Source organism: Carcharodon carcharias, chromosome 15 (assembly GCF_017639515.1).
Source record: "Carcharodon carcharias isolate sCarCar2 chromosome 15, sCarCar2.pri, whole genome shotgun sequence".
NCBI classification, from domain to species: Eukaryota; Metazoa; Chordata; class Chondrichthyes; order Lamniformes; family Lamnidae; genus Carcharodon; species Carcharodon carcharias.
In genome coordinates this window covers 96453473-96474175 of record NC_054481.1, presented here as the reverse complement: position 1 = coordinate 96474175, position 20703 = coordinate 96453473, and the positions used below count along the sequence as shown (strand labels likewise).

The 20703-nt window shown below is 39.5% G+C and overlaps 1 protein-coding gene across 4 annotated transcripts in view; it reads left to right on the top strand.

The window, feature by feature from the left end:
* Positions 1-20703, top strand: part of mtor (mechanistic target of rapamycin kinase) — a 367630-nt gene that overhangs the window by 334773 nt on the left and 12154 nt on the right. For all 4 annotated transcript variants that reach the window (XM_041205820.1, XM_041205819.1, XM_041205818.1 and 1 more), the window contains 10 exons: positions 399-521; positions 3968-4150; positions 6202-6336; positions 7424-7598; positions 9150-9285; positions 11124-11271; positions 14022-14144; positions 17437-17519; positions 18007-18079; positions 18802-18876. In XM_041205820.1, coding sequence (XP_041061754.1) covers positions 399-521; positions 3968-4150; positions 6202-6336; positions 7424-7598; positions 9150-9285; positions 11124-11271; positions 14022-14144; positions 17437-17519; positions 18007-18079; positions 18802-18876 — 1254 coding nt within the window. The remainder of the gene's footprint in view (positions 1-398; positions 522-3967; positions 4151-6201; positions 6337-7423; positions 7599-9149; positions 9286-11123; positions 11272-14021; positions 14145-17436; positions 17520-18006; positions 18080-18801; positions 18877-20703) is intronic.

Below are 20703 nucleotides of genomic sequence, written 5' to 3'. Positions count from 1 at the left end.
TATGATGCATTCATAACAAAATGGGAAAGAGTTTTTGTTTTTACGTTTACTTCACCTCTTTAGTATGGTCAATATTAACCTTAACTCAAATCTCTCTTAAGGTGAAGACATTTACTATACAGTTAATTGTAGCTTGATGAAGCAATGTCAAATATCAAACAGAAGGCAAATTCTCCCCTATTCATGATCAACTGGGAAGGGAAAATTACATTCTTGGTACTCTATCAGATGGTTATCCTCCTGTTTTTATCATCTTTGATGTATAATGACCTTGTACTAAAATTAATGAGTTATAATTTTGCCTATTCAAGGATGTGCTGCTTTGTATTTAAGATTATATTTTCCCTTCGACGTTTTGATGTTGTTCATTTAATGATGTACTCTTTGCTAAACCACAGGCTCTGATTTACCCACTTACTGTTGCATCCAAGTCAACTACACCTGCTCGCCACAGTGCTGCCAATAAGATCCTGAAGAATATGTGTGAGCATAGCAACACACTGGTACAACAGGCCATGATGGTAAGTGAATATCTACATCTTATTTAGCAAGGGTTTGGAGAGGAAATCTAATGGTGTTTATTTCTATTGATTACCTTTCAAAGCTGTTTGCCAAAATTTGAAAACTATCCACAGGTTCTTTCTTTAAATGTAATAGGTATTTTGAGTGTAACTTCGGTTGACCTTTTCTGAACTGCCTGGATATTCTTGTAGTATGGCAACCAGAATTGTACAAAGTACTCCAAATGTAGCTACACCAGTATTTAGTACTGTCTCATTATCACTTCTTTGGAATTATTTTCTGTCATTCTGGCCAAACATCCCAAGATCCATGGAGAGTAACGTAATTTAAGTTTTTATCACACGTTTGAAAATATTACAAGTGTAAAATGTAATTTCATCAAATTTATGCTAAGTAAAACTAAATAACAGCACAATACAACAGATAGCCTAATTTTACTATAGTCCATTATTTCAGTGATTGGTAAGTCGAGGATTTGGAAACTAGTAATAAATCAGATTCAAAGCTCCAATTTTGAATTTAAAGAATAATACTTGTGTAATAAAAGATGATCCAGCATCTAGAATATTACATTTACTAAACAAAAACAGACCATTCGCATCTATGCAGATGTTTATGGTCCACATGAGCCTCCGCTCAACCTACTTCATCTCACCCTCTGAACATAGCCTTCTATTACTTTTTCCCTCGTTGCATTTGTTGAGCTTTCTCTTAAATGCATCTACATGATCTGCCTCAACTACTCCATGTGGTTCCAAATGCGGCATTCTAAGCACTGAGTAAAGAAGTTTCTCCTGAAGCATCTTCTTTACATCTACCATAATGAACCCTTTCAGAATTTTAAAGACCTCTTTTAGCTCACTCCTCTGCCTTCTCTCTTCTATAAAAAAAGAGAGGTCCAACCTGTTCAGTCCTTCCAGATGGTTATAACCTTTCACTTCTGATATCATTGTACCACCAGATACGGTGGTGGGGCCGTAAAATGCGTCAAGCTGTTCAAAGGTCCATTGACTTTGGTGGGACAGGTAAGTTTCAAATGCCACATTTTGAAATCACACAGAACAATCTGGTGCTAACCAGCAGAAGACCCCCATAGCTCCATAAATGTGTATCCCACATTAAAACAAAGTAGACCCTTGTACCCCTCCTCCCAGTCAGTCACCAACACCACAAGACCCAGCCACTGATTGCTCACCCACCCGTCACTAGGCCCAATGCCCAATCTCTCCTCCAGAATCTTCTCTTGCCCTTTTCTTGTCCTTTCAGGGAACTGGGACAATAAATGGCTTGCTCAGTATTGTGATGCAAAAGTTGACTTTGCAAAGTTTTCAAGTTCCTGTATTCAGATACAGGTATAGTGTTTCAAACCTAACTATCAGAAAACGAATGGAGAGGCCATAAAATTCTGCCTTTTGTGTAAGCAAGAGAAATTTATTTTATTGATTTACTTAACTGTTGTAGATTTTGTTTTATTTTCTTTAAGCTTCAGACATCATGTAAAGCCATGATTAAGGAAGTGGACACACCTGAATTTTAATTAATGATTCAAAATAAGTTGAATTTTGAAGGGAACAAAAATGAGATCTTGTGATCCCAACTGTGTTTTGTTGGTAGTTAGAAAAAGTAATATTCTAATTGTTGGCACTTATGAAGGAGAAAGAGGAGCACAGAGTAAGGTAGATAGTATTTTGTCTTTATCCCAATTTAATTTTATTAAAAAGCAAGTAGTTTGAATGTTGAAAGCAAACAAAGTCTCTGATGGAAATGGATACTGGGGAAGAGGGAATCAACTTTTCACCACCATTTACTCTTTAGGGCAACTGGACGGGGGGGGGTTACGAGTGAGGTTTGTGACAGCAGAGGCTATGTAGGTAACAGGTTAAATGGGCAGTTCAAAGAGGAAAAGGCTCTGATGACAAAGCAAGGGAGCAGGGATAACGTTGGGAGTGAGGGCCGATAGGAAGGGAAGGGGTAACGAGAAGGCAGGAATTATGATAGGAGCAGGGAGTGATGGGACCACCTTTTCCCTGCAAATCCCACCCCTCCTCACTGGAGATGTAGCCTGCAGTCATTGGCAGCTCCTTTTCTGCCAGAGCATGTCATATTATACACCACTTCCCATACTCCCAGGCAAAAGGAAAACAGTAGAAGGGGGAAGTGGAAAATAGCAAAAGAGATAAGTAAAATCAAGAGTTGAAATGAATCAGAAGGGCAAGAAAAGATTCTGGAGAAGAGATTGGGCATTGGGCCTGATGAGAGGTGGGTGAGCAATCAGTGGCTAGGCCTTGTGGTATTGGTGACTGACCAGGAGGAGCGGTAGAAGGATCTACTTTGTTTTAACGTGGAATCCACATTTAGGGAACTATGGGGGTCTTCCTGCTGGTTAGCACCAGGCTGTTCTGTGTGAGTTCAAAATGCGGCATTTAAAACTCAAAACGGATGCTGCAAGAATCACAGGATGCCAATTTAAATAAATTACTGCCACAGCTGAATGTTCCCTACATGCACCCCTGATGCCACCACAACCATCTTGTCCAAGATTGCAGGTAGTGTGTATCTGCTGGAAATGTGCATTTGTTTCCTACCTTTAATGTAGGGATAAATGGCTATTTAGAGGCACACATTTCTATGTCTATATTCTCCAACTTGCTTGTGCAATAACACAACTCGTAGTAAAACAAAGATCGGAGTATTATTGAGGCTCTGCGACCAGAACATTTAGCATATGCTGTATCATAGCACACAAAACTGAACAGCCCAGATTCATAGTATAACTAGAATGAAATTGAACAGTTGTAACAACTAAATCTAACACTGACTTTAGTACAGTAGATAAATATACTGCATGTTTTTGAATTGCATGCTTTGGAGTGTTATGTCCTTTCAGGGAACTGGGACAATAAATGTCTTGCTCGGTATTGTAATGCAAAGTTTGACTTGGCAAAGTTTTTAAATTCCTGTATTCAGATACAGGTTATAGTGTCTCAAACCTAAATATATGAAAAGGAGTGATATCCAAAAATTGGACAATTTTTTAAGCTGCCATGCCTGAATTTTTCTCATTAACAAATGAGTAAAATAACTTACTGGCTTGTTGGGCTAGGTGGTGAATTGGCACGGTGGCATGCTGACTAGTTATGAGCTTTGCACGCCTGTCTTTTCCTACACTCGAAGTGGCCTGAGCAGCCCTTTACCTGACCCGACCCGAACAGCTCCACCAGAAAGCCAGCAAGATCCAAAATCCAGCACGGAGTCAGTCCCAAGGTTGCCAGTTTTGAGACACTGCACCTTTAAGGCAAGAAAGATGCATAAGCTGTCATAGCTTGACACCTAAATCATCTCCATGAGCATTACTTTGAGTTTATTAAATGTTATTTGATCCTACTGATTTTATTTCTATCTGTGTAATGTCAGAGTTTCCAAAAACAGATTGCTTTCATTTCAGGTGAGTGAGGAACTTATCCGTGTTGCTATTCTGTGGCATGAAATGTGGCATGAAGGCTTGGAGGAGGCATCAAGACTTTATTTTGGAGAGCGAAACGTTAAAGGGATGTTTGCTGTTCTTGAACCTCTACACGCCATGATGGAGCGGGGTCCTCAAACTCTTAAAGAAACCTCCTTCAATCAGGTATAGGCCAAAACCACAACTACCCTTCATTGTGAAATTATACTTAATCCATTTCAAACCAGTGTAGGTGGCATTGCAAAATAGGTGGGTTGGCCTTGTAGCTGTCTCCTCCAAAAGAATCTCAAATTCATTACATCACCTGAAAATGGCACACAACTCCAGCAAAAACTTCCAAGAAGAGAACGTTCAAAGCTCTCCCCTCTTAAAAGAAACAAACAAAAACAATATTCCAGGGCACCACCTCCAATACTCTTCACAAAAACTATTCCACATGAAGTTAAAGATATTTAATCCAATAGCTAGGTTTTATTTTTCTTTTAATAAGTATTTTGGGTAAATATTTAGACAAATCACTTAATTACTACTTAGTTCACCTGTCAAGTATTTTTATTGTTGAAGTCATTATTTCCTTAATGGGTCATTCTCCATAGCAAAAGGAAAACAAGTATTTTTAATGTTATGATATGGCAGGTGGTATTTGCCAAGCTCACCAAATCCACAAGAGAAACTTAGCCAAGCTATCGCAATGGTCTTGTCATTTGTATTTATTACGAGAAGTAATACTCGTACACAAGTAATGTGCACTGAATTCAGAAGTAATGAGTTCACTAACACCTTTAGAGATTTTAAAAATTAAATCAAAACATTTATTAGCCAAAGAAAAGAATAAAACACATATACAAGATTACAGTTAAAATTACTTAATATTATATACTTAAAATTCCCAAAATTCCTAATTAACCATACTCCTAACTACATACCCCCTTTAAGGCAACAATCCAAAATAGATTTTAAATTTATAGAGACAATCAAGCAAGGTTAGAACACACACCCAGTCGACAGTGGAATTTCAAAGGCTTTTAACACAACTTTGGTTACTGGAACAGCAGACTTCTGCAAAATAGCTAGAGGCTTTTTCCCAAGTCTGTTTCACACAGTGTACCTTTCAGATCTCACACGGCCACCCCATACAGCCTTCCATCCTTCTTTAAACATATTTCTCCTTCTTTGATTTGTAAATCCCATTGTTCCCCCATGCCTTTGGAATTTAGTTTTCCCATAATATAAAAACCTTTCATGTTATCATTATGGTCAGCACTTTTGAGAAAAAATCAACGTAATAACCTTGCCCTATTTATCTGCCAGTTGTAAAAACCTTATCATGCCTCTTTGAAAATCCAACAACTTTTCCCCGTTTCTAAAAATGCAAATTTCATTCACACCCTATCTGCTGATTTTACCCTAGCTCACACATTAGCATTTCAAATGCCAATTTACACCTAACTCTTTAGATAATTTAAACCTTACAGTCTAATTGCCCTTAATTTAATTAAATCAGCCACACACACAATCCCACACACACTCAAGCCTAGTTTACAATATCCCACCATAATATTATGAAAAATATGATAGTTTTGTGACATTAAATTATAATATTTCACTCGTGGCTAGCCAGTTGCTTGACTGAGACACAAATTAAAAGTCCTTTAGTCGTACCTCTGAGCATTGGAAGAGCAACAAAGGATGCCTCCTGTTTTTGTATTATTGAACAAACATAATAATGTACTGGAAAAGGTAAAGATGTGTGACAGGTGTTTAAATAATGAAACAAATGGTAATAGTGAGTACAGGTGAAGGATTTTGTACATAACTAGGATAGGAAAACCAAGGAAGCTTTGAGTGATTTGTGGTTTTGTAGTAACTTTGACACATTAACCTAAGATACCTGCCACCTAGTGGAGTAAATGGTTGCCTGGGCTCTAAATAGAAAAGAACAGATTCCTAATATAGGGATGGGGATTGATGAATGGGAAGGAGGAAAGAACATTAGGATTGCTCAAAGCGTATCCTGACAGAGCATCAAGAAGAATGGCTTGAGATGGATACAATGAGTGACTTGATGTTACATATGTTTTCACTCTGTATTTTGAGCAATTTTCTTGGAACATAACAGCAATATTATAATATAAAACTAAGATGTTTATTCTTGGGGGAATTCTTGCTTTAATTGGGATTCAGTTGACACACCTGTCAAATTTATCCTTTCACAGGCATATGGCAGGGACTTAATGGAGGCCCAAGAATGGTGCCGAAAATATATGAGATCAGGCAATGTGAAGGACCTAACCCAAGCCTGGGACCTCTACTATCATGTATTCCGACGCATTTCGAAACAACTTCCACAGGTTGATGCTCTGATTTCGTGATAATTGCTTACATTCTTCTTCTTTGATGTAAACATACCAATCAAACACAAGGATTGGTGAAACAATAATGTGGGTTTTTTATTTGAAGATAATACCATATACAGAGAATTAACATCTGACCTTGACCACTGTTGCTTGCAGACTGCCCAAAGTTATGGAACTAATACATCATACCCTGTCAAGGTAGTAATGATTGACTGTAGTTTAAGATACTTACCCTTAAAGGTGTGTGCACATCATATCAGCAGTAAATACCTTCAAGCTCTTGTACATAAGAGCATGGCATTAACAGAAAAAATATTTATCAAAGTGGCATTTGGGTCAATAATGACAAATTTCTTTGGTTTATAAACCATCTGAAATGTGTCCTAAGCAGAATATTTACACTTTAGGTTTTGACACTGTTCGAGGAAGAAAATCCATTTAAAACTGAAATGCATATCTAGCAAGTGTGGTCTAATTGAATGTTGCTGTCATGTGACAGCAGATTTCAAAGCTGTGAACAGTCAAAGCCAAATTTCAAAGTTTGACAAGTTTGTAATGTTGTTTACCACTTTACACAACTGTGCATGTAAGAACGGCAGAATTTAGCATTTTTATGTTAGTGTTAAAGAGGCAACATCATTGTGTCAAAACCACCCATAATTCTAATGAAATCACTCTGACTGAGTGGACAAGATTGGTGAGAAATTGAACTGTCATATTGGTGAAGTGAAATGAACTACTTTCTAAATTTAATTAAGAAGCATTGTTGGAGTTTATTCTAATCTGACCTGAGCTCTATCTGACCTGAAACTAATCCATGCTAACACAAGGTGACAAAAGTGGGAAGTGCTACCATCATTCACTTCAATTAATACAAATTATTAATAAAGAGTTCCAAAAAACATACTGATGACCCATTTTATGATGTAAAACACTTCGGAAGGATAAGTAAACACTGAGATGATGGTTGTTTTGAATGCTTTTACTGAAAGATCCTAGGGCAAATTGTTAGTAAAAAAAAAACTGGTGTATCTAATTGTAACATTATTTGAGCAATTATAGAAATTATGTTTCTTTGTAGCTCACCTCACTTGAGCTCCAGTATGTGTCGCCTAAGCTGCTGATGTGTCGTGACTTAGAATTGGCAGTACCAGGAACTTATGATCCCAACCAGCCGATCATCCGGATTCAATCAATAGCTCCCTCACTTCAGGTCATAACTTCCAAACAGCGACCAAGGAAGCTAACCATCATGGGTAAGAAAAACAGTCAATTTCTAATTCGCTCGGATAATTTCCTTCCAAGTGGGAATAGTTTTAAAACAGATACGATCCATCATCGACAATTTTTTGTACCGAGAAACCAAAAGGAAGACATAAACATTTTAAAAAGGACGTAAATCAAGAAGGAATAATTAAATTGAACCAAGCTTAGGTAGTAGAAACATGGGCCACTATATTAACCCCAACATGATGGACGGAGAGGGACTGAATGAAAATGAATAAATGGGGAACTTGACACCAATCTACCATGTACATACACCATGTACCTCATTGCTGTTTTTACGGCGAAGCATTTCACAGAGTTTAGTGTCCCACAATGGAGAGGCTTCATTAGCACATTTAAATTAGACTTCTGCAGTGCAACTAGAAGCCTGATTTTAAATGTTACCATTGTTGTGAGGGTTTCCCAGGGTCAAGAAACCCGACGACGAATGAATTGCCGGCTTGTAGGTCAGAAGGAGCAAGAATGCTTCCAGCAGATCCCTCAAGAAGGCTTCCACCTCCCTTGTGATAATCATTGCCTCTCTGTCCCACCACTTTCCCCTACCACTCCACCGCTCCCCCCACCCCGATCCATTGCAAATCTCCAAACTCATCTCCAATGGCCTGTTTCCCTCCAGCTAATCATGACCAGCCTCACTCAAGCCCTCGTCACCGACCTTCCCCTGTCCTGTGATGACTTCTCCAGGGCTGTCAAGTTAGTTGGCTGCCAGGCGGACAATGGAAGAAAAAAAATGGGTTTTTACCATTCAATTCAGTAGGACTTCAGTGTCCCTGTCTTGCTGGCTTCCTCCACCTTTATTGGCCTCCAGCACCTCCCCATATCAGGATCATGAACACTGTAGAAGAAAGGGGTAAAGAAAGTCCACTGATCCTGGTAAAAATGAGTATGCATCAGGAACTATGCAATGTCTTAATTTCAAAATAGTCTGCTTGTAGAAGGGAGAAAGAGTGTGTAGAATGGCATATTTGAAGCTTATAAAGAACATGAGAAAAAAGTTCAGAGGAGTTCCAACCACAGTATATAAAATAGAAACAGACAAGAAAAATCACAGAGCAGAGAGAGAGACTTTTGGGGTGTAGAGGAGAGGAAGGCATTAGCTATCAGGTTATGAGCTTTCTTTGTACTCTCTAAGTACTGGAACAGCACAGTCCCAATATCAAGATGCAGAAAATCAATTTATATCAATCATTTCTACCTTCAGAGCTGAAACCCTTATTTCCTTTGTCCTTGCAGTGCACAAAGTGAGGAATACTTTGGGGCCTTGAGATTGATAGGAAGGGAGGTAACAGAAACAGCACAGCTGTTAGCAAACTTTTCTCTTGGCTGACCATGAGCAAATCAGTACTGCTGCTATTATTGGGTACTTGTGGTCTGTAATTTAGCAAAATGAATATTTTATCTAAATTATTAACCAGTCCAAACAAATGCTCTACAAAGTTGTAAAAAAAATGTGGTGACTGTTATAGGATTTTTATCCCCCAACTCAAATTTGACTGAATTTTATCTCTATGTCCTTATAGGAAGTAATAGCCACGAATTCATGTTCTTGCTAAAGGGTCACGAAGACCTGCGTCAGGACGAGAGGGTGATGCAGCTTTTTGGATTGGTGAATACCTTGCTGGCAAATGACCCAGCATCTCTTCGGAAGAACCTCAGGTAGCGAAATGTGTTGCTATCAAAAATCAATATCCACAAACACATAGTTTAGAGCTTCCCTTGTCATATCATGATCATTGCAGCATTCAGGACAGCAGGCAAAATAATTAGTAGGAATGTGCACAGATTATGTAGGTATAGTAGCCTTATGATTGGACCAAGCAACCCAGAGGTTATCAGTTTAAGCCACCCATTTGTAAACAATCGCTACAAAGTTCATTAAGAATCAAGATAAGACTAAGGCAACAACAGCCCAATTGATTCAACAAAGTCCACTTCATTAATGCCTGGGACCTGCTGCTCATATTGGGGGAGCTGGCCCCTGACTAGTGAAGCAACAGCTTAACCTAGTTGCACCCACAACATCAAATCCATCAGATAACATCCCAATCTCAACCATCAACATCCCAGGAATTGGCCCATCATACTGTCAGGATAGGCTCATTTGGAGTGGGGGCACAGTAATATACATCCAGGTGTGAGTGGCGCTGGGTATCCTTAACAATGTTCAACATCCTATTAATTCCCAAGGCTTCAAGTCAAACATGGACAATAAAACTTCCTATAAACACCTCCTGCTTCCATCCACCTGCCAACCCAACCACCCAATGTGAGCATCCAACCAGAAGAATTTTACCACAGCTGTAATCTCATGACTTGGCACAATCATCATTCCTTGGCCTCCATCAAGCTTGGAGACCAAACCAAGTTTAATTCAGAGTCAAACATGTCATGGCCTAGAACAACACCAGGCATACCTCAGCATGAAGCATTCATCTGGTGAAGATACTATGCAGGGTGCTAAATGATAAAAGCAAAAAGGCTATCGACAGAACTAAGTGATGCCACCACTATCAGATCCTAGCAATACTCTGTACCATACCACATCCAGTTGAGGATGTTGCTGGGCACTCAAGCAACTAACAGGAAGGTCCATGAACATTCCTATGTTCACCTATAGTGGAACGCAACATGCGAGTACAAGAGACAAGGCTGAAGTATTTGCATGTGTCTTCAACCAGAAGTTCTAAGTGAATGATGCTGCTCCGCCTTTTCTTGAGCTTCCTAGCTCCATACCAACCTCCAGCCAATGTGGTTCAATCAAAAAGACGTTAAGAAGTGGCCAAATGTGTTGGACCAGGGAAAGGCGACAAGTATGGACAACATCCTGGCTGTGATGCTGAAAATATGTATTCAGAACTAGCTGCTTCCTTAACCAAGCTTTTTCACTGCAGTTAAGGCATTAACATCAAATCAAATTAAAACAGAAAATGCTGGAAATACTTACCAGGTCAGGCAGCATCTGCATAGAGAGAAACAAATGGCATTGAGCAACAATAACTCTCCAATAAACTGTTCACTGATGCTGATTTGGGGGATTCAATCAGAATATTTAGCTCTAGACCTCATTTGTTGATGGATCTTAAAAGCTCTGGCAGCTTAGCCAGCTTTGTTCCTGTAGCAACGCATGAAGGAGATCCATGCTGGTTGGAAATCTAAATATGGTACGAGCAAAACTCAGAGGCTGGTATGGCATTGCTATCCCACTATGTAAAAGCATCTTTAGACTGTCAGGCTTGAAGCGTTTGTAGTGACATTTGAAGTTTTAGTCCATTTGTGTACACATCAAAAATGAATAACAATCTCCTGTATTTTAACAGTAGAAAAATGTCCCTGATAGAGGAGGTAATTAGCTTGTATCCCACATGCACTAAATTTTAAACATATTGATTCGTTTCATGAAGGAAGAAACATGGTATTTATTTTTAAAGCACATTTTTAAAAAACATGCAATGCGTTTAGATGTTTCTCTCAATATTCTGGGCTTTTCCCTCCAGTATTCAGAGATATGCTGTCATTCCACTGTCCACAAACTCTGGTTTAATTGGCTGGGTCCCACACTGCGATACACTCCATGCACTCATTCGAGACTATCGAGAGAAAAAAAAGATTCTGCTAAACATCGAGCATCGCATCATGCTCAGGGTAGGTATTGCTGACAATTTATTTCAAATGTATACTTTCTTTATGTTATGTCATTAAATTTTTAAGGAAAAGTGAATAAAAGTAATTTAAATTTCTTGCTTGAACATACTGGGTCTTATAGTTAAATGGTACTGCCAGACTTAAGTGGTGGATAGAAGCATAGAAAATAGAAACAGGAGGAGGCTATTCGGTCCTTCGAGCCTGATCTGCCATTCCATATAATCATGGCTGATACTCTGTCTCAATGCCATACTCCTGCTCTCTCCCTATACCCCTTGACGCTTTTAGAGTCTAGAAATCTATCTATTTCCTCCTTAAATATATTCAGTGACTTGGCCTCCACAGCCTTCTGTGGTAGAGAAGTCCACAGGTTCACCACCCTCAGAGTGAAGAAGTTTCTCCTTATCTCAGTCCTAAATGGCCTACCCTCTTTCCTGAGATTGTGACCCCTTGTTCTGGACCCTTCAAACATCATCCCTGCACCCAATTCGTCCAGCCCTGTCAGAATTTTATGTTTCCATGAGATCCCCTCTCATTCTTCTAAACTCCAGTGAACAAAGGCCTAGCCAGCCCAATCTCTCCTCATACGAAAATCCTGCCATCCTAGGAATCAGTCTGGTGAACCTTTGCTGCACTCCCTCAATGGCAAGTATATCCTTCCTTCGGTAAGGAGACCAAAACTGCACACACTACTCCAGGTGTGGTCTCGTTGTCCTCTATAGCTGCAGTAACATCCTTGCTCCTGTACTCAAGTCATCTTGCAATGACGTCCAACATACCATTTGCCTACTTAACTGCTTGCTGTACCTGTTTGCTTGCTTTCAGTGACTGGTGTACAAGAACACCCAGGTCCCTTTGTACATCAACATTTCCCAATCTATCACTATTTAAATAATGTTCTGCCATTCTGTTTTTTCTACCAAAGTGGATAACTTCACACTTATCCACGTTACACTGCATCTACCATGTATTTGCGCACTCACTCAACTTGTCTAATTCGCCTTGAAGCCTCTTAACATCCTCCTCAACACTCACATTCCCACCTAGTCTTGTGTCGTCAGCAAGGTTGGAAATATTACATTTGGTTCCCTCATCCAAATCATTGATATGTATTGTGAATAGCTGGGGCCCAAGCACTGATCCCTGCGGTACCCCCACTAGTCACCGCCTGCCATTCTGAAAAAGACCCGTTTATTCCTACTCTGTTTCCTAACTGCTAACCAATTCCCAATCCATACCAATACATTACCCCCAATTCCATGTGCTTTAATTTTGCACACTAACTTCTTATGTGGGACTTTATCAAAAGCTTTCTGAAAACCCAAGTACACCACATCCACTGGTTCTCTCTTATCTATAGATATGGGGATCTGAACTGTATGGGGAGCTGGTGCCTACTCAGCTAGAATACCAGCTTCAAATTTGCAAAAAAATCAATTCAATACAACACACATTAAAGCACTTCCAAGACAATATCTTTTGTATATAATAAATTGTCCTAAGAGCTCTAGCCTGACAGCTTCTAATCAACTCAGTTTAAAGCTTCATCTGTTAACTGATTCACTCATTCTCCGCTGAGTTATGAATGTCATTTGCTTAAACTCATTTAATGGGGAATGCAAAGTACACAAAGCCAATTATTTCTTTACATAGTATGGTACTTTAAGTGTTACAATGTGCATCTAGTTTGGTTGTATTTAAAGGATTTGATGTAAATTCAAAGCTGTATTTCTAGTTCAATAGATATCTGAATGCATTTGTCAGGATCAACCAAAGCACTAGGCCCAGTGATTGTCAAGCAAAAAGTTTTTTGGAAAAAGTGGATCAAAAGCAACGGAATTATAAGAATTTCCAGCTTGAAATGAATAATAATATTTTTTGTGAAAATATTTGTGGCTTTTTCCATTTTGAGATTAGGTTTTCCAAAGTTAGCTGCTTCTTTGTCTCTTTCTGATGCCTCCTTTTCTTCCTTATCTCCATTTTAAAACAACAAATTAAATGTTTGAAAAATTTGCATGATATTTATGTTTGACTCTAAGGGCAGAATTTTCTGCCTGTCAGGCAAGTGGTCGGGAGTGGGTGCAGGTGGGCATGGAGCTGATCGCTGCCCGTGATTGACTGCACACCGTCATTTTACATGGGCGGTTCAATTACAGCCCACCCAGCTTGACGCACGGCCGGTAGCGCTGAACGCATGCGTGCGAAAGAGCACAGAAATCTCCCTGAGGCACGGAGCTGCCACAGGGAAATTAAGTTCACATTGAAATATTTAAATAAAGAAAAATAAAAATTACTTAGACATGGCCCCTCATGTGACAGTGTCTCATGAGCTGAGACATGTTTATGAATTGTGAAAAAAATATTTATTCATTTAATAAAACCTTCAGGAAACCTCATCCCACCCGTGGATGAGGTTTTCTGAAAAACGTGAAGGCTGCTCGGGCTCTTTGCCTGCTCGCTGACTTTAAGGTTAGATGGACAGCGTTGATAATTACTTTAATTGTTTTTCTAATGGCCTTAACAGGCCTTTGACAGTTTGGTGGGCGCCCGCCGAACGAGAGATCTGAATGAAACACGGTGACGTCGGGACACACGCCCGACATCACCGCGCATCATTTTACATGTCGGCGTGCCGGGCCCACTCCCGCATGCCGACGCAAAAATTCTGGCCTAAGAGTTGAAAAATCGGTTCAAACTGAGACAAGGAAAGCATAACTTTACTGCATGCTTTGTTCTGTTTTAACCAACAGATGGCTCCAGACTACGATCACCTCACTCTGATGCAGAAGGTTGAAGTGTTTGAGCATGCAGTGAATAATACAGCTGGAGACGACCTGGCCAAGTTACTGTGGCTGAAGAGCCCCAGCTCCGAGGTAAAGCCTTGTTTAATATTCAGAGCAATCTCCACTTTCCCACATGTGGCCTGCGATCCCCAGCTGTGGTGCAATGGATGCATTCTGCGCAGAATGTCTGTTTCCAGATTTTTTGTAAATAACAATATTAAAACACAGATAAATTTTCAGCTTCATTGGATTGACCACCTGTTACAGAACTCACCTTGTTTTTATTCCAGGTAGTGAAGGTGAATTACCCCACCATAGACACGGCGAAGAATTCTCTACTTGTAACAGAGTTATAAGCACATTCATGAAGATTTCACCCCTCAATATCTTTAGGAAATCCTTTAACATATTCCGTTATACATGGCATCCAAGAGACATCAATAGGTCTCAAATCAACTGTGAACTATGAGATAAAGTAATGGAATATAGTTAAAATGAATTTTAAAAAAAACTGATGCCAGAAATCTAATGTAAAATGCTGGGTATATACAGCAAGTCCATCAGCGTCAGCAGAAAATAAATGAACATTTCGGGCAGGACTCCTTATTAGAAGAATTCTAATGAGGGTCATGTCTAAAATGTAAGCCTAACTTCCTCTTTCAGAAGTTGATTGACTTGTAGCCCACTTTCTGCTTTTTGTGCAACATATACTTTTCTTCAAGCGGTGGCGTAAAGCATAAAAAAAACCTCGGACCTGAGTTATCTCTATGTAGAAAATAGGATGTTTAATGACATTTTGCACTTTGAGCATGCACCTGATATTTGACCTTTGAACTTTAATACCAGTTCAAAGAAACATTTGTATTAAAAGTGAATATGATTCTCCCTTTCCTAGAATGTAAGGAACCCTGCCTTGAAGTTATGTTATGCAACACCAGAGTGCATACACAAGTGTGCATAACCTCACATTGAATTCCTCTTTCCACTAGAGGGAGACAGTGGTATATTGTTAATGTCTGGATTAGTAATACAGAAGCCCAGGCTAATGCTTAGGACGCAGATTTAAATCCCATGATGACAGCTGGTGGAATTTAAATTCAATTAATAAAATCTGGAATTGAAAGTTAGTCTCAATAATGGTCACCATGAAACTATCATTGAATGCTGTAAAGACCTACCAGTACGCAATCCACATCAACACTTTTACATGGATTAACCCATCATCATCTGTAACGGTTAGAATTTGAAGTCCAATTTATGAGTCTTTAAAGTTTTTTCTCTCATATAAATAAGAATTTGCTTTACTGCTGCTAGCTTTGCTTTCCATTCTAGACTGTCAGGCATTTACAGCACAGGAGGCCATTTGGCCCATCATGTCCACGCCGGTCAAAAAGATCTGACTAGACTAATCCCATTTTCCAGTGCTAGGCCCAAAGCCCTGGAGACTATGGCAGCACAAGTGAATATCCAAATAATACTTAAATGTTACGAGAGTTTCTGACTCAACCACCCTTTCAGACAGTGAGTTCTAGATTCCCACCACCCTCTGGGTGAACGAATTTCTCAAATTCCCTCTTAGCCTTCTACCTCTTACATTAAATCTATGCCCCCTGGTTATTGACCCCTCTAATAATGGAAAAAGTGCCTTGCTATCCACCCTATCTACGCCCCTCATAATCCTATACACCTCTATCCGGTCTCCTCTCAACCTTCGCTGCTCCAAGGAAATTAACCCTAGCCTATCCAATCTTTCCTCATAGCTCAGATCCTCCAGCCCAGGCAGTATCCTGGTAAATCTCCTCTGCACTCTCTCCAGTGCAACCACATCCTTCCTATACCATAGTGACCAGAACTGCATGCAGTACTCCAGTTGTGGCCTAACCAGCGTTTTATACAGTTCCAGCATAACTATCCTGCTCTTGTATTCTATGCTTCTGCAATAAAGACAAGTATCCCATATGCCACCATAACCACCTTATCTATCTGCCCTGCTACCCTCAGGAATCTGTAGATATGCACACCAAGGCCCCTTATTATGCATCGCAGATATTTTTCTGGTGTCCATGCTAAAAAGATGGCACAATTGATTCAGCCTGGGTCACTTGGTCAAGAAACACACGTACTTTCTGACAATCCCTGTGTAATTCAGAATTACAAATTCCATTAGGTGTATACTGTAAATCAAGATGAAATCCTCTGACACAACTCCTTGTGTAGCTTTAGTATGTCCTTTCCTCCTCCTTTAGAATCAGATGTTACATTATCAACAGGGTGCTGACTTTTAAATGCAGTCTGTGACCCACTTTGTTCAGGTTTTAACTCCAGATCATCGTTCTGTTTCATGGCTGTTGGTTTTTTATTGCCCAGGCCAGTAAAAAACAGTTTCAGCCACCCAGACAACTGAATATTTCTTCTCCCTGTTTAAATGCAGGATTATAGTTTATTTCTAATGTACAGTAAACTCTCAATGGGTCAAATCCCAGGGAAACTGCCTTGAAATTCGGGTTAAGCAAAATTTCATGATAGCTATGGAGGCCTACTTTGCCATAAAAATGCATCTCTATGTAACTCAATATGTCTACAAATGCAGGATGGGCATGTTCTCTGCTAGGGCTGCTTTGAACCTCCTTAGTAGAGCTTCTTCAGCATTAGAATATGCAGCCGTTCTCATCCACTTCATTGCAGGAGAGAATGCTTGTTTGTTGAACTGTTCTAAGATGTTCTCCTTGGTTTTCAGATAGTGGACAAACTTGATGGCAGAATCTCCAACAATTTCGTGATGTCCACTTTCCACCTCAAGCCATGGTTTTCCACTTCTTCCCTCCAATCGACAACACTTTTAACTTTCTCACAGGTTTCACCATACTTGCACACTTTACCAGCAGTTTCACAGGGAAATCTCAATGTGAAATGATGGCTTGTCCAGCATTTCATATTTGAGTGCGCTTGGGTCTAACCATTCCACTCTGATCATGCAGCCACGTGACCCCTGGTGGAAGAGGGTGGCTTGCTTGCGCTGCAGAAGCACCTCTTGCAAAGGATTTCAGCATTTTTTTTTGCTAGTACCAAACAAAAGTTCTGCCAAACTGGATTGACCTCTGCGGGACTTCAGCTAATCGCGGGCATAGGTCTGTGGCATTTGCTATTCTGCCGACGAGAATGGTTGATAACTACGACACAAGCAGAATTTCATGTCATCTGAGTTTGACTCAGAGATTTCACTGTGATATCAAAAATCAATTAATGTTGTTTTAAAAGCAAAGTGAAAGGTCTTTGAATATTTATTGTGCTTCAAGAGACTCTTCCAGTGTCAACCAGTTAAATGTGTGTGTGTGTTTTTGAGGAGGTTAACAATACTGATCTACATTCTGGCACTTTACAGGTGTGGTTTGACCGAAGAACAAATTACACACGCTCGTTGGCTGTGATGTCAATGGTGGGTTACATCCTGGGACTAGGGGATCGGTAAGGAGATTCGCCAAACTGGTGCTTTTGTAACTACCATACAATCCAATGATCTCGACAGCTGCCTTCAGAATATATATGGGAGAAGATTTTAGCTCCTATTTGTAGCAACACTATAAACATTTTCTTCATACTTTACATTGCATTACCTATAGTAATCATTGGAAATTCTCTGCTTGCATCTGTCTTGTGTGTGCTCTTCGCAGACACATTGTTTGGGGAGGTGCCAAAGAGCCTCTGACACCCATTGAACTGTACCGCAACAGAGTTAAGGCCTTTTGGAGAAATTGGGTAATAGTTAGCAAACAATCAGTGACGTTGAATGTGCTATTTATTCATAGACTGTATACATCTATCACCTACTTTTGTTTAATCATCCATATTCATTATAGGATCTTATGATGAAAGCTCCTTCAAAACTGGCTGAATCCACTGCCATATTTCGCTTGAAATCTGACAGCATTTTTGCATTTGTTTGGTTTTCCAGACATCCATCAAACCTGATGCTTGACAGGCTTAGTGGAAAAATCTTACACATCGACTTTGGTGACTGTTTTGAGGTAAGGTAGAATCTCTGAGCAAACAGCCAGTACACTACTATGTGACTTTGGAAACAAACCATTGTGCTCCCATTATGAGGAAACACCTAGCTTGCCAAATATAAATTGCGTATTTTATTTTCCCAATACTGTGCACATTCAGTTAATAAGGATCCCTAATGGGCGAATGAAGGCTGTTTCTTCTTCCAGGTTGCCGCTCTAAAATTACCACGTATTGCACAGGCTAGTACCAGTGGAACAAAAACAAAAAATGCTGGAAAAACTCAGCAGGTCTGACAGTCTGTGGAGAGAAAGACAGAGTTAATGTTTCGAGTCCGTATGACTCTTCTTCAGTACCAGTGGAGTTTAGTCTGTTTAGGGATATAGATAATGGTCTCATTCAGGATTTCTACTAAGGTGACAAGAGGAAATGGGGGAAATAGGACTATATGCTGTCAAAGCACCCTTGTGGTACAGCAAATCGCAGCTACACTGCCATGGATGTGAATACCAGTCTGAGCCATGAGGTGAGAAAGTGATCATTGAGGCACACTAATTGAGGAGGCTGTTCTTGCCTATCTTCCAGCAGTATGGAAGGAGATTTGGAAATAGGTCAGTGCACCCTTAGTACAGGGGAAAAAAGCTCAAAAATAAAGAACAGTGGGAAACCTGTCAGACTACGCAAGAGATGTAAACTGCAGTATTCCAGTGCTGTCTGTCTTTACGGTTTAATTTTTTCACAGGTTGCTATGACCAGGGAGAAATTCCCAGAGAAGATCCCATTCAGACTGACCAGGATGTTAACCAATGCCATGGAGGTAATAGCCCTAACTTACTGCCAGCTTTTAAGTATTAAAACGATCTATCATATAAAAGATGTTTACATATTATGTTCACTAGCTGATGTTCTATGCTATTGCACTCTGATAATTTGGAACACAGATGGGATGGATAATTGATAACCCAACCTGTTGTTTACGGCCCCTGCCCTTGAATTTCCTGTGGGAAAGCTATCTAATGGTAAAGCTATTAATGGAGGCGAGGTTATTTTAGGGTCAGAAAAATCTGAAAGAGAAGGCTATGTTTTTAATACACTTTTTAAAATTGTTCATTTGTGAGTTGTTTGTATTTTGTAGAATGTGGGTACATCAGAATTTTATTTTCCTTCATTATTAAAGGAGTGCTGCATGTTAGAGGTGGCATCTTTCAGATTATGTTAAACTGCCCCATCGGGTGGATGTAAAAGATCAAAAAAAAAGCGGGCAATTCTCCCAATGTCCTGGCTAACATTTATTCCTCAGCCAACATTACCAAAAGAAAAGAAAAGCGTATTAATTGCTCAATATTCCGCTGCTGGGTTCAAATTGGCTGCCAAATTTTCACATGACAATCGTGACTAGACTTCAAAAGTAACTAATTGACTATAAAGTGTTTTGGAATGTTCCAAGGATGTGAAAGGTGCCAAGTAAATGCCCATTTTTATGAATTATTAATCTTCCTAATGTTTTGGAAATCAACAATGAATAGCATTAACATATATTGAAAAGCTAGCACATTGATGGTGATATATTTTGCAGGTTGTGGAAGAGATGTGGCAATGTCTACCGGCACTGGTTAGGGGGAAGTTGGTGTGGTTGGAGCCCAGAACTAAGGTTTTGGTTCAGGATGGGTGTGGCTAATGGGGCTACATGTTGGGGAAAGTCAATTGATTTACAAAAGGAAGAAATATAATTAAAAGCCTGGAGTGGAGCTCAGACAGAGGTAGGAGTGAATGCAGAGCAAGAAGTATGTTCCTTTCAATTGAATCTGAGACTTATGAAGGCCATAGGGATCTATAGAACAATGTGTTTTAAATGGTGTTCCTGGATCATGTCAATATTCTCTGCCATTTTATTCCCAGGAGCATAATATAATCCACTTATCTCAGAAGTCATAACATTTAAAGAAATACTCAGCTGAAGTCTGGGTAAACAGTGTCATGACAGCTGTATCTCTATATTTGTTGAACTGCATTGTAATTGCTCCAAAGAATAATTCTATTCAATGTGATTGGGCAGATAATTGAAAGGTTATTTACCAAATATGTTAAGCCAAATAAAATTAGAAATTTTCCATTTTAAAGCAGATAAATAAAAACTTGGCAAATGAGGGAAAGCAAAATAAACCCAACAGTTGCAACTGATCAAGACATTTTATTCTGAAAATATATTAATATTACAGTAGCCTAGCTTAAATAGTAAAGTTTGCTCTCCTATCAGAAGCAGGAAATTTTTATCAAGGGTTTTCTTTATACAGGGAAGCCACCAGCAAAGGGTCTTCAATACAACTGCTGTATAATTAAACATGAAAGAACTTCCATTTATATAGCATCTTTCACATCCTTAAGACAACCAAAAGTGCTTTACAACCACTTAATTACTTTTGAAGTGTAGTCACTGTTGTAATGTAGGAAATGTGGCAACCAATTTGTGCACAGCAAAGTCCCACAAACAGCAGCATGATAAAGAGCAAATGATCTAATACATTTCTTCAGTGATGTTGTTCGAAGGAAAAAATATTGGCCCAGGACACTGGGGTAACTCGCCTGATCTCAAAGTAATCTCATTGGATTGTTCTTGTCCATCTGAGAGGGCAGATGGGGCTTC